General features: G+C 42.8%; 1 protein-coding gene across 1 annotated transcript in view; it reads left to right on the top strand.

Moving 5' to 3' along the window:
• The window catches only part of LOC122934993 (probable cation-transporting ATPase 13A5), a 249,603-nt gene that overhangs the window by 85,015 nt on the left and 150,029 nt on the right, over positions 1 to 14,559 (top strand). Inside the window, exons 10-11 of the mRNA XM_044290686.1 lie at positions 3,165 to 3,335; positions 6,325 to 6,482. Coding sequence (XP_044146621.1) covers positions 3,165 to 3,335; positions 6,325 to 6,482 — 329 coding nt within the window. The remainder of the gene's footprint in view (positions 1 to 3,164; positions 3,336 to 6,324; positions 6,483 to 14,559) is intronic.

The following is a 14,559-nucleotide window of genomic DNA, read 5'->3' as shown; positions in this document are numbered from 1 at the left end:
TATGCACTTTTAAACCAGCTGATGGAATATGGGTGGCACCGAGAATGGAGCTAACCACTCTACCCCATCCACCTTGATAGAAGTGGGCTGGTCCTACTTCTTGTCAGAAGTGGGAGAGTTAGTTTGGCAAGCCTGTAGTGAGGAAACTTGTAATTTGCTTCTGCTCCAAAGGTCTTAGATACTAGAGATCCAGCTCATCTGTGAGGACCACTACTCCTGGGAGACTGCAGGGCCACAGGCCACAGAAGTTCTGTAAGCTACAATGTTTACAGTCAGCAGATTGATCAGCATTACAGCAGTACAGGGTCTGCTGCAGGTGAGGAAAAATGTGTTAAGACACCCATCACCACAATTCAGGACATACATACTCACAAGCCTGCATTTCACAAATGGACACTTATACAGATAGAGCCAATCTAAGCTTGATGGTTAATGAAGATGAGGTGCTGACTTATTTAATATCCAAGGCATGTCTCAAGGATTATTTTAAGAGCTGAATATTGACTTATAGGATAGCTGCCTTACATCTGGTGGCATTAGAGACAGAGCTTGTTAAGAGCTCATTTGCATCCCTTCCCTCCCAGAATTCCAGAGGAGCATGTATGGCCTATAAGTCTTCTCACACTGATTAAGGTTCTCTCTCCCTAAGGAGAGTTAGTTCCTCCCTGACCCAGACACAGGCCTCTCACCCAGTTAAGCCAGTATTCTCTGCACTGATGAAGGGCAATCACCCTGAAACAGCTGTCTGCAGATGAGGTGCTGGCTTATTTAACATCAAAGTCATGTCTCAAGGCTTATTTTAAGAGCTGAATATTGACTTATAGGATAACTGTCTTACATCTGGTGGAATTAGAGGCAGAGCTTGTCAAGAGCTCATTTGCATCCCTTCCCTCCCTGCTTTAAGTAAAGAATGGCAGGAGAAAGTTAACTAAATTTTCAATGAATTTCAATGGCTTTTGTCACAAGATAACCGAGATAACACAGTGCCATGTGTTATCAGAGTCAAATTTTAGCTTGTGACAACTTGCTTTTAGTAAGAGAATTAGGATGGAGACTTTTTCTAGCTAGTTTACTCAGACTGCCACCATATCTCATCATCTGGGGAGAGAAATTGCACTTTGTACAAACTACTGCTGGATATACTATAACTTATCTTTTGCATTTAGTGTTTTGATGTATTACTCCTGACATAATTCCTTCAATCAAGTTTTCAACACATCGATCCCCAGGAAGCAGCAGCCTGAGGGACTACACCATGACATATCATAACATCAGGGCCACTAGCAATTACATCCTCTGCACAGGCTCCTCAGGGGCTCTCTGCACATGTATACAAGTAACACATTATTTTGACATACACATACAATGCATTCGGAAAGTCTCCAGACCCTTTGACTTTTTCATATCTTGTTCTGTTGTAGCTTTGTGCTAAAATAAAAATTAAAAAGTCAAGATTTTCTCTATCATTATGTACTCAATACCCCATAATTACAAAAGGAAAATAGAATGTTTGAAATCTTTGCTAATTTAAAAGGATAAAGAAAGCAGCATGATGCTGTGGGTGTTTTTAGCAGCTGGGACAGGAAGACTGGTCAGGGTTGAGAGAAAGCTGAATACTGTATGACAAAATACAAAGATATTCTTAATGAATACCTGATCCAGAGTGCTCTGGACCTTAGTTTAGGACTTTAGTTTTTTCAGTTTTCAATAAATTAGCACAGGTTTCAAACATTCTGTGTTCACATTTTCATCTTGGGGCATTGAGTGTTGATCGATGGGAGAAAAACTAGAATTTTTTTTTAATTTTATGACAAGGTTGCAACTAGTGTTGAGCGAATCGAAGTGCGATCCGAGTATCAGGGAAAATTAGATTTGCCATGAAGCTGAATTTCCTCTTCCTTTGTGGTAGCAAATCAATTTTCCTTTAATGGTGGTAAAAAAATAAAAAATAAATCATACTGACCTCATCCATTTGATCGCGACAAGCCACCTGCCGCCATCTTGTTTGAAGATCTCGCACAAAATCCCATGTGCAGTGATGTATTACGTCACCACACCAGTCGGTTCAATTAGAATATCGGCAGCCGGCTTGTCGTGATCAAATGGATGAGGTAAGTATGACTTAATTTATTTTTTTATCTTACACTGTGTTATTACTGTCAGATGCCGCGATCAGCTATGAACTATCGCCGCTCCCTGTCATTGCACCCACTACTTACAAAGAAATAGGCTTCATTATGAATGAATTAGTCAAGAAGCTAATTTTTGGGGAAAATTCGGCAAAGCAGCCAAATTGCATTTTCCAATACTTCGCTCATCTCTAGTTGCAACATAGCAAAAAGTGAAAAAAGTGATGACTTTCTAAAGGCGATTGTACCCATTACCCATCTATATATTTACACACACCTCTCCTGCAGATAGGTGGATATTGGTCATAGAGGCAGAATTGGGCATTACCCCCTCCTGTCCCATCTCAGGAAAACAGTGGAGGGGATCCATAAACCTCTGATAGGCACAAACATATAATCTCATATATACACTGGCACATACAGATGTAGCAGACCTGAAAAGAACTGTGATAACACATGTCACAATGTTATCTATTTACAAAATCCATTGAAAACCATTGAAAAAGTAATGGTAACCATTGCTTTTAGCTCTACTACATCTGTACTCAGGGTCCACCTGCTGGTCAGGTTTTCAGGATTCTGTTAGTATTGAAGGTGCATACATAATGTCATAATACACATAGGCACATACATGCTGTATGCTGTCTCATATACACACCACACAGGCAATACCTACAAACACGGGTAATATACAGTGTATATATATATATATATATATATATATATATATATATACACACACTGTATAAATATATATATATAATATATACACACACACACACACACACACACACACAACAAGTAAATACAGTAAGCACTTATCACTTATCTCCTTCCTTTCCTGGAGGAGCTCAAGTTTCTTGTAGGGGTAGACCGGTTCTGACCAGCATGATATTATTAAGGAGAGAATGGTGCCTCCATTCATATGACAGGACCAGCATTTAATAGGGGAAGAAATACAGTTAGGCACATAAAAGACATATAGATGGTGGGCAGATTATTTTTTACTGAAAATATCTATTTTTTTATTTTGAGGTGAAAGTATTCCTGTGACAAAAACACCACTTCCAAACATTAACAACTCTATTCCATGGATGGCACACAGTGGTGAGGACTACAAAAAACATGTTCTTTATTGTGGGACTGAGGTCATCCAGGCTAAAAGAAACAATCAAGATCTTGTAAAAGCTGTTGTCCTACAAACTGGTGGGTATACTGGTTTTAACATATGTATGATATAGTTTAAAAGTTGTTTAAAGGATTATGTCAAATCTCAACTGCACATATATGACCTAAAAATTATTTTTCTTTACCGGTTGGGAAGAAAATACTTCTTATTATTTGATATTCTCCCTAAAATTATTTACACTGCAACATTATTATACACCATTGCCATCTCCCTCCATCAATGTTCTTTATCCATACTGTATAAAACAATTGTTTAGACAATTTCTATTGGATAAAAAAGGCTCACCATTAGACTACTCTCCCACAAAAAAATCACAAGGAGGTATGGGACTGCCAGACTCCTATCTTTAATATTTAAATAGATGGAATAAATATCTTCCTAACATCGAAATATAGCATGTCATATTAGGCACCTTCTAACTGTGAGGCTAATTTACTACTTAGAGCCTGTTTTCACACAAGTAAAGATATCACTCTGTTTACATCCTGCATGTAGCACTTCTTGTAACTGTATCCAACGAAACCTATGTTGCACCTCTCCTTTCCTGCCACAGCTCCAGCACCACCCCCAAAAATGCCCACCTAGTTTATTGCTCCTCCTACCCAACTGGTTAGATAGTCACTTCCCTATCACTACCCTTGTCTCTGCTTTTATACGCCCATGGGCATAACATCGCAAGAATTAAGAAAGAGCTGCATAAACATGGTCATGTGACCAGTTCCTAATGGAAAAATGGAGCAATAAAGTTAATAGCTATGTACACCTTTGGGGGGGACATTTTTATTGATGTATTGTACTCATTATGAGCTATAAACAATTTTCCCAATTGCTCTTTATTTAAAAAAAAATAGCACCTTTCTCTCTACAGCCTTAAGATTCTCTAGTAGGATGTTCTGTACTTTTACTGTGTTCCATCAACCAGCTCAGCTGATGGCTCCATATCTATGATCTGTGACCTCATAAACATTCATTATGGCTAAATGATCACCTTAGTGAAAAGAACGTAGCTTAAATGTGAGCTAAAAAAAGTGTTTATGACCTTTTAGTAATTTAGAGATGAGGTTTATTAGGTGACCGACCGACACACATTAAAAGTAAAAGTACAATTTACACAGCTAAACAGTTAATCCTGTGTGACAGAATGGCAGAAATTTTTTCAAATAAAGATCAACTGAAATTTTTTTTTAACCCAAAATGAGTAAATTGCAGTACTAAAAAATGCCCTCTAAAAGAAGCATATAGGAGAATTACAGCTACCATCATAAATAATTATTTTAAAGATTGTTGATGCAAACTGAAAAGCCCATTTAATCTCTGATGACAGTTGCTGCCATAATGGCAATGACACTGGCTCCCTCAGCCATATCTTGTGGGATTGCCCACTTACTAAGCCCTTTTGGCAAGCTGTCACAAAACACCCCCGACCCCAGAGCATTCCGATCTGATTTAACAAGGTAGACACAAATGTAGAATTGAAAGTTGGCCAGCTGGAAGTGCAAGAACCACACTAAATTCAAGACTTTATGGAACTTCTGGATAACGGGGACAGTTGGATGCTAAAGCGCTGCAGAATATAGTAAAGTAAATAAGTATTGTTTAGAAATACTACCTGCTCATCCTTCTGCTCTCCCACACAACATAATACCCTACTAAGTTCGAGGGACAGTCAAAGTTTACTCTAATCTCTGACTTCACCAGACCACTGGAAATCTGTCTAAAATAAAAATAAAATACATTCATCTCCTGAAAGCCTCTCTCGTTCCACTAATGAGGCCACAATTCCTGCTGACGTAATGTCCCATCCATGATCAAGTGTACTGCTGCAACCATTTACTGTTCTTTGCGGTGACGTGCCAGCTGCTAACACTTAGGGAAACTCCACCTCTGATGTCAGTGTATGGCTGGAGCTGAAACTGAGTGGCTTTCAGAATGTGTGAATATGTCATTTTTTTCTAGGTGGCTATTCATTTTTGTTGGGGGAGTGGGGTTAAACAAACCCTTTAATTAATTGGTTCTTTATGACAGAGATTCTCTAGAGACATTATGGGAAGCATTTTGATACTATTTATTTGTTTGGGTTAAACAGCATAGTAATTTGCCCTGTTTTAGTAGATTAAGGGCTCTTTCACACCTGCGTTCTTTTCTTCCGCCATAGAGTTCCGTCGTCATGGCTCTATGCCGGAAGAATCCTGCTCAGTTTTATCCTAATGCATTCTGAATGGAGTGAAATCCGTTCAGGATGCATCAGGATGTCTTCAGTTCCGGAACGGAACGTTTTTTGGCCGGAGAAAATACCGCAGCATGCTGCACTTTTTGGTCCGGCCAAAAATCCTGAAGACTTGCCGCAAGACCGGATCCGGAATAATGCCCATTGAAAGGCATTGATCCGGATCCGGCCTTAAGCTAAATGTCGTTTCGGCGCATTGCTGGATCCGACATTTAGCTTTTTCGGAATAGTTACCATGGCTGCCGGGACGCTAAAGTCCTGGCAGCCATGGTAAAATGTAGCGGGGAGCGGGGGACCAGTATACTTACCGTCCGTGCGGCTCCCGGGGCGCTCCAGAGTGACATCAGGGCGCCCCAAGCGCATGGATCACGTGATCGCATGGCACGTCATCCATGCGCATGGGGCGCTCTGACGTCATTCTGGAGCGCCCTGGGAGCCGCACGGATGGTAAGTATACCGCTCCCCCGCTCCCCACTCCTACTATGGCAACCAGGACTTTAATAGCGTCCTGGCTGCCATAGTAACACTGAAAGCATTTTGAAGACGGATCCGTCTTCAAATGCTTTCAGTACACTTGCATTTTTCCGGATCCGGCGTCTAATTCCGGCAAGTGGAGTACACGCCAGATCCGGACAACGCATGTGTGAAAGAGGCCTCAGTGGACTTTGTTTATTTATCTTTCTTCATCTTTAAACTTCCAAAACATAATTATATAGGAATAACTATTTTGGCAATGATATATAGTTGTGTATTTTTCTAATAGATTTTGTTTTATTTAGGATTCAACACTGCAAAGGGAGATCTAGTAAGAGCGATTCTGTATAACAAACCGATGAATGTGAAACTGCATAGAGAGGCCATAAGATTTCTTATGGTTCTTGTAGGTTTTTCTATTCTTGGAGTAATCTATACCGCAGCTGTGTACTTAAAGAATGGGGTAAGTATTTTGTTTGCGGTATGGAAGCAAAATGTATCTATCTATCTATCTATTTTATATCTGTATATATATATATATATATATATATATATACATATACAGTGGGATGCGAAAGTTTGGGAAACCCTGTTAATCGTCATGATTTTCCTGTATAAATCGTTGGTTGTTACGATAAAAAATGTCTGTTAAATATATCATATAAGAGACAAACACAGTGATATTTGAGAAGTGAAATGAAGTTTATTGGATTTACAGAAAGTGTGCTATAATTGTTTAAACAAAATTAGGCAGGTGCATAAATTTGGGCACCACAAAAAAGAAATGAAATCAATATTTAGTAGATCCTCTTTTGCAGAAATTACAACCTCTAAACGCTTCCTGTAGGTTCCAATTAGAGTCTGGATTCTGGTTAAAGGTATTTTGGACCATTCCTCTTTACAAAACATCTTTAGTTCATTCAGGTTTGATGGCTTCCGAGCATGGACAGCTCTCTTTAAGTCACACCACAGATTTTCAATGATATTCAGGTCTGGGGACTGAGATGGCTATTCCAGAACGTTGTACTTGTTCCTCTGCATAAATGCCTTAGTGGATTTTGAGCAGTGTTTAGGGTCGTTGTCTTGTTGAAAGATCCAGCCCCGGCGCAGCTTCAGCTTTGTCACTGATTCCTGGACATTGGTCTCCAGAATCTGCTGATACTGAGTGGAATCCATGCGTCCCTCAACTTTGACAAGATTCCCAGTCCCTGCACTGGCCACACAGCCCCACAGCATGATGGGACCACCACCATATTTTACTGTAGGTAGCAGGTGTTTTTCTTGGAATGCTGTGTTCTTTTTCCTCCATGCATAACGCCCCTTGTTATGGCCAAATAACTCAATTTTAGTCATCAGTCCACAGCACCTTGTTCCAAAATGAAGCTGGTTTGTCCAAATGTGCTTTAGCCCACCTCAAGCGGCACTTTTTGTGCTGTGGGCGGAGAAAAGGCTTCCTCTGCATCCCTCTCGCATACAGCATCTGCTTGTGTAAAGTGCGCCGAATGGTTGAACGATGCACAGTGACTCCATCTGCAGCAAGATGATGTTGTAGGTCTTTGGTGCTGGTCTGTGGGTTGACTCTGACTGTTCTCACCATTCGTCGCTTCTGTCTATCCGAGATTTTTCTTGGTCTGCCACTTCGAGCCTTAACTTGAACTGAGCCTGTGGTCTTCCATCTCCTCAATATGTTCCTAACTGTGCAAACAGACAGCTGAAATCTCTGAGACAGCTTTCTGTATCCTAAAGACAATCTTTGTCTTTAGGTCATTTGAGAGTTGTTTTGAGACCCCCATGTTGCTACTCTTCACAGAAAATTAAAAGAGGAGGGAAACTTACAATTGACCCCCTTAAATACTCTTTCTCATAATTGGATTCACCTGTGTATGTAGGTCAGGGGTCACTGAGCTTACCAAGCCAATTTGAGTTCCAATAATTAGTTCTAAAGGTTTTGGAATCAATAAAATGACAACAGTGCCCAAATTTATGCACCTGCCTAATTTTGTTTAAACAATTATAGCACACTTTCTGTAAATCCAATAAACTTCCTTTCACTTCTCAAATATCACTGTGTGTGTCTCCTGTATGATATATTTAACTGACATTTTTTATCGTAACAACCAACGATTTATACAGGAAAATCATGACGATTAACAAGGTTGCCCAAACTTTCGTATCCCACTATATATATATACATACATATATATATATATATATATATATATATATATATATATATATATATATATATATATATATATATATACACAGATCCTTTAATGTTGCTGTAGGCCTCTTGGTAGCCTCCCAGACCAGTTTTCTTCTTGTCTTTTCATAAATTTTGGAGGGACGTCCAGTTCTTGGTAATGTCACTGTAGTGCCATATTTTCTCCACTTGATGATGACTGTCTTCACTGTGTTCCATGTTATATCTAATTCCTTGGAAATTCCTTTGTACCCTTTTCCTGACTGATACCTTTTAACAATGAGATCCCTCTGATGTTTTGGAATCTCTCTGTGGACCATGGCTTTTGCTGTGGGATGTGACTAAGAAAATTTCAGGAAAGACCAACTAGAGTAGCTGAACTTTATTTGGGGTTAATCAGAGGCACTTTAAATGATGGCAGGTGTATGCTGACTTCAATTTAACATTATTTTGAATGTGATTGCTTAATTCTGAATACAGCTACATCCCCAGTTATAAGAGGTGTGCACACTTATGCAACCACATTAATTAATTTTTTATTTTTTATTCCCTCCACCTAAAATATTTCAGTTTGTTTTTCAATTGAGTGGTACAGTTTATAGGTCACATTAAAGGTGACAAAAAGTTCTGAAATGATTTATCTTTGTCTCATTTTTTTACATCACAGAAACCTGACATTTTAACAGGGGTGTGTAGACTTTTTATATCCACTGTGTGTATATATATATATATATATATATATACACACACACACACACACACACACACACACTCCACTTGTTGGCTTATGGGTGAAATTTCAGGATGAACCTAAAATGCACTCTAACATTCACAGGTGAACGTAATGTGACCTTCTCTAAACATTTAAATGAAAATGTCCAACTTTTCAATGTTTCAGTACTTTTTAAACAACTTACTGATCTCTAACAAGGAGCTTAACGGCAAAATTCATAGCATCCATAAATCGCCCAATAAATTTCCTGGTTCAATAAGAATTGGTATTTAAACAGTCCTCCTCATCATGCTATTCACATTTTTACATCATGAGACCAAGACAACACCTAACAATTGATCAATAGTACCTCACCATTGTGAGGCTTCAAGCAGGATGTTCTCGGACGGAAGTGGCCACTAAGATTATAGTGCCATTAGCAGGTTGCAACACAGATACAGAAAGACTAGAAGAGTCACAGAAAGGCATAGAAGTGGGCGTCCTTTGGCCACATCCCACACTGATGACTGCCTCATTGTGAACAATGCTCTGCGGAACCGGATGATGAATGCCACACAACTCCAGGCACATTTAAGGAAGGGGAGAGGTACCCAAGTGTCACATCAGACACTCAAAACTATTTACATCAGCATGGTCTGCGTGCTAGATTACCCACTATGGTACCTGTCCATACCACAAGACGTCATCGTCTTACATAGGCCAGGGAGTACCAGTGGGCCTCAGTGCTGTTCACTGATGAAAATCAATTTATGTTGAGCAGAAATGATGGCCGCCAAGGCTGTTGGAGATATCAACAGTCATTGTGCCTGTCACGGTGGACTGGATCTCAGATACACAGACAACCAAATAAACAAGTATCTAGGCGAGATGCTGGGGAAAGGTCACCTCCTAGCAAATCCCTGACTTCTCTCCCTACGCTGCTAAGCCCACATTCAGACCTTGAAGGTAGGAATAATGTGTCCTCGTGCCTGGACTGCAAATACCCTAGAATCCCTGAGATGGTGAAAGGGGAGAAGGGGCGGAAGACGCACAAACAGCCTAGACCGCAAATAACAAAAATAGAAACCAAACTTATCTGAGCTGGAACAGAAAATCCTTCCTTCCTTGAATCCAAGGCCATATTGAATTCTATAACCTGCATGGCCCTCTGGGAGTGAAAGCAATTTAAGGCAATGACCCCACCCAGAGCACCTGAAGTAAGGCGGATCCAGCACGATTCCAAAACAAAACAAATGATTAGACACGTGTTGCCAATCTGACAGACCTCCGCAGAACGTCCGAGCCAGGCATGACAGTACCCCCCCTTCTACGGGTGACCTCCGGGCACCCCGGACCAACCTTATCCGGGTGGGCTCTGTGACAAGCCCTAACGAGTCAGCTGGCACTGACATCCAGTGCCGGAACCCACATCCTCTCCTCAGGGCCGTATCCCCTCCAGTGTACCAGGTACTGAAGGGAACCCCGAAGAACTCGAGAGTCAAGAATTCTGGAGATCTCGAACTCTAAATTTCCATCGACCAGAACAGGAGGAGGGGGCAATGGCGATGGTTCCACTGGTCTTACATATTTTTTCAATAAAGATCTATGGAATACATCATGGATCCTCCAAGTCTCCGGAAAATCCAGCCGAAACGCTACTGGATTGATCAGCGCAGATATTTTGTATGGGCCGATAAATCTTGGACCCAGTTTCCAAGATGGCACTCTCAATTTAATATTTATAGTGGACAACCACACCAGATCACCCACACACAGGTCTGGACCAGTCACACGTCTCCTGTCAGCCATTCGCTTATACCTCTCACCCATCATCTCCAAATTCACTTGTATCCTCCACCAGATAGAAGACAAGGTAGAGGAAAATCTTTCTTCCTCTGGCATCCCAGAGGAACTAGTCCCAGAAAAGATACCAAACTGAGGATGAAAACCATATGCGCCAAAAAATGGCGACTTACCCGTGGACTCCTGCCTACGGTTATTCAAAGCAAACTCTTCTAGGGGCAAGAATAAAGACCAGTTCTCCTGATTCTCCGCCACAAAGCACCTCAAGTAGGTCTCCAGGTTCTGATTAGTACGCTCCGTCTGTCCATTCGACTGCAGATGGAAAGTCGAAGAGAACGAAAGTTGAATGCCAAGCAGAGAGCAGAAAGTCCTCCAGAACCTGGAGACAAACTGCGTGCCCCTATCAGAAACCACATCCGAAGGAATACCATGCAATTTCACGATATCAACAAAAATTTGCGCAAGAGTCTTGGCATTAGGCAGACTAGTTAACTATATAAAATGAGCCATCTTGCTAAGGCTGCTTTCACACTAGCGTTCGGCTGTCCGCTCGTGAGCTCCGTTTGAAGGGGCTCACGAGCGGACCCGAACGCCTCCGTCCAGCCCTGATGCAGTCTGAATGGAGCGGATCCGCTCAGACTGCATCAGTCTGGCGGCGTTCAGCCTCCGCTCCGCTCGCCTCCGCACGGACAGGCGGACAGCTGAACGCTGCTTGCAGCGTTCGGGTGTCCGCCTGGCCGTGCGGAGGCGTGCGGATCCGTCCAGACTTACAATGTAAGTCAATGGGGACAGATCCGTTTGAAGATGTCACAATATGGCTCAATCTTCAAGCGGATCCGTCCCCATTGACTTTACATTGAAAGTCTGGACGGATCCGTCCGAGGCTATTTTCACACTTAGCTTTTTTTTGCCATTTTAATGCAGACGGATCCGTTCTGAACGGAGCCTCCGTCTGCATTAATATGATCGGATCCGTTCAGAACGGATCCGATCGAACGCTAGTGTGAAAGTAGCCTAAAACGGTCAACTACCACCAAAATCACTGTCTTCCCGAAGGAACTCGGCAGATCCGTAATAAAATCCATGGACAAGTGCGTCCAAGGACGAGACGGAATAGATAAAGGAAGGAGTAGGGATGAGCGAACCCGAACTGTATAGTTCGGGTTCGTACAGAATTTTGGGGTGTCCGTGACACGGACCCGAACCCGAACATTTTCGTAAAAGTCCGGGTTCGGGTTCGGTGTTCGTCGCTTTCTTAGCGCTTTTTGAAAGGCTGCAAAGCAGCCAATCAACAAGCATCATACTACTTGCCCCAAGAGGTCGTCACAGCCATGCCTACTATTGGCATGGCTGTGATTGGCCAGTGCAGCATGTGACCCAGCCTCTATTTAAGCTGGAGTCAAGTAGCGCCGGACGTCACTCTGCTCTGATCAGTGTAGGGAGAGGTTGCAGCTGCGACTGTTAGGGCGAGATTAGGCAGTGATTAACTCCGAAAAAACACTAAATTCAGTGATCGATCTACAGCTGTGGATCATTGAACTGCTGCTATTCAATTGCTCACTGTTTTTAGGCTGCCCAGAGCGTTTTTCAGTCACTTTTTTCTGGGGTGATCGGCGGCCATTTTGTGTCTTGTGGTCCGCCAGCACAAGCTGCCACCAAGTCCATTTAACCATCAATAGTGTGGTTATTTTTTTGCTATATCCTACATCAGGGGCAAGCTGCCACCAAGTCCATTTACCATCAATAGTGTGGTTATTTTTTTGCTATATCCTACATCAGGGGCAAGCTGCCACCAAGTCCATTTACCATCAATAGTGAGTTGAAATACAATTCCCAACTTAGCAATTCCCTAAATCAGTTGTTTATGCTGTATCAGGCCTACTTTAAATCTATCCATAAAAGGGTATATTAGATTGAAGGTGCAGATAGGGTCATTCTCAATAACTTCACACACACGCTACCGTGCATTTCCAAGTCTAATTCTGTCCGTAAACGTATACCTGTCACCCAGCGCCTAAATAATAGGCCTCAAATTTATATTCAGCTAAATCTGTGTTTATTGCTGAGGCTGGTCAATTCATTTAGTGTCTGCCAAAGCACAGTTTTTGTTCTGGGTTGAAAAACAATTCCCAACTTAGCAATTCCCTAAATCAGTTGTTTCTGCTGTATCAGGCCTACTTTAAATCTATTCATAAAAGGGTATATTGGATTGAAGGTGCAGATAGGGTCATTCTCAATAACTTCACACACACGCTACTGTGCATTTCCAAGTCTAATTATGTCTGTAAACGTATACCTGTCACCCAGCGCCTAAATAATAGGCCTCAAATTTATATTCAGCTAAATCTGTGGTTATTTCTGTAGCTGGTCAAGTTATTTATTGTCCGTCAAAGCACAGTTTTTGTTCTGGGTTGAAATACAATTCCCAACTTAGCAATTCCCTAAATCAGTTGTTTCTGCTGTATCAGGCCTACTTTAAATCTATCCATTATCGCACGGCCTGGTGGTGTGCGATAATGGGCGAAATCTCGTTGCAGCTCTGGTACTAGCCGGTTTGACGCACATCCCTTGCATGGCGCATGTGCTGAATTTGGTGGTGCAGAAGTTCATTCACAACTACCCTGACATGTCAGAGCTGCTGCATAAAGTGCGTGCCGTCTGATCGCGCTTCCGGCGTTCACATCCTGCCGCTGCTCTCTTGTCTAAGCTACAGCGTAACTTCGGCCTTCCCGCTCACCGCCTCATATGCGACGTGCCCACCAAGTGGAACTCCACCTTGCACATGCTGGACAGACTGTGCGAGCAGCAGCAGACCATAGTGGAGTTTCAGCTGCAGCACGCACGGGTCAGTCGCGCTGCGGAACAGCACCACTTCACCACCAATGACTGGGCCTCCATGCGAGACCTGTGTGCTCTGTTGCGCTGTTTCGAGTACTCCACCCACATGGCCAGTGGCGATGACGCCGTTATCAGCGTTACAATACCACTTCTATGTCTCCTTGAGAAAACACTTAGGGCGATGATGTTAGAGGAGGTGGCCCAGGAGGAGGAGGAAGAGGGGTCATTTTTGGCACTTTCAGGCCAGTCTCTTCGAAGTGACTCAGAGGGATGTTTTTTGCAACAGCATAGGCCAGGTACAAATGTGGCCAGCCAGGGCCCACTACTGGAGGACGAGGAGGACGAAGATGAGGAGGAGGTGGAGGAGGATGAGGATGAAGCATGTTCACAGAGGGGTGGCACCCAACGCAGCTCGGGCCCATCACTGGTGCGTGGCTGGGGGGAAACGCAGGACGATGACGATACGCCTCCCACAGAGGACAGCTTGTCCTTACCTCTGGGCAGCCTGGCACACATGAGCAACTACATGCTGCAGTGCCTGCGCAACGACAGCAGAGTTGCCCACATTCTAACGTGTGCGGACTACTGGGTTGCCACCCTGCTGAATCCCCGGTACAAAGACAATGTGCCCACCTTACTTCCTGCACTGGAGCGTGATAGGAAGATGCGCGAGTACAAGCACACGTTGGTAGACGCGCTACTGAGAGCATTCCCAAATGTGACAGGGGAACAAGTGGAAGCCCAAGGCGAAGGCAGAGGAGGAGCAAGAGGTCGCCAAAGCAGCTGTGTCACGGCCAGCTCCTCTGAGGGCAGGGTTAGCATGGCAGAGATGTGGAAAAGTTTTGTCAACACACCACAGCTAACTGCACCACCACCTGATACGGAACGTGTTAGCAGGTGGCAACATTTCACTAACATGGTGGAACAGTACGTGTGCACACCCCTCCACGTACTGACTGATGGTTCGGCCCCATTCAACTTCTG

The sequence above is a fragment of the Bufo gargarizans genome, chromosome 4 (assembly GCF_014858855.1).
Source record: "Bufo gargarizans isolate SCDJY-AF-19 chromosome 4, ASM1485885v1, whole genome shotgun sequence".
Classification (NCBI taxonomy): domain Eukaryota; kingdom Metazoa; phylum Chordata; class Amphibia; order Anura; family Bufonidae; genus Bufo; species Bufo gargarizans.
This window is presented reverse-complemented; position numbering and strand designations above follow the sequence as displayed.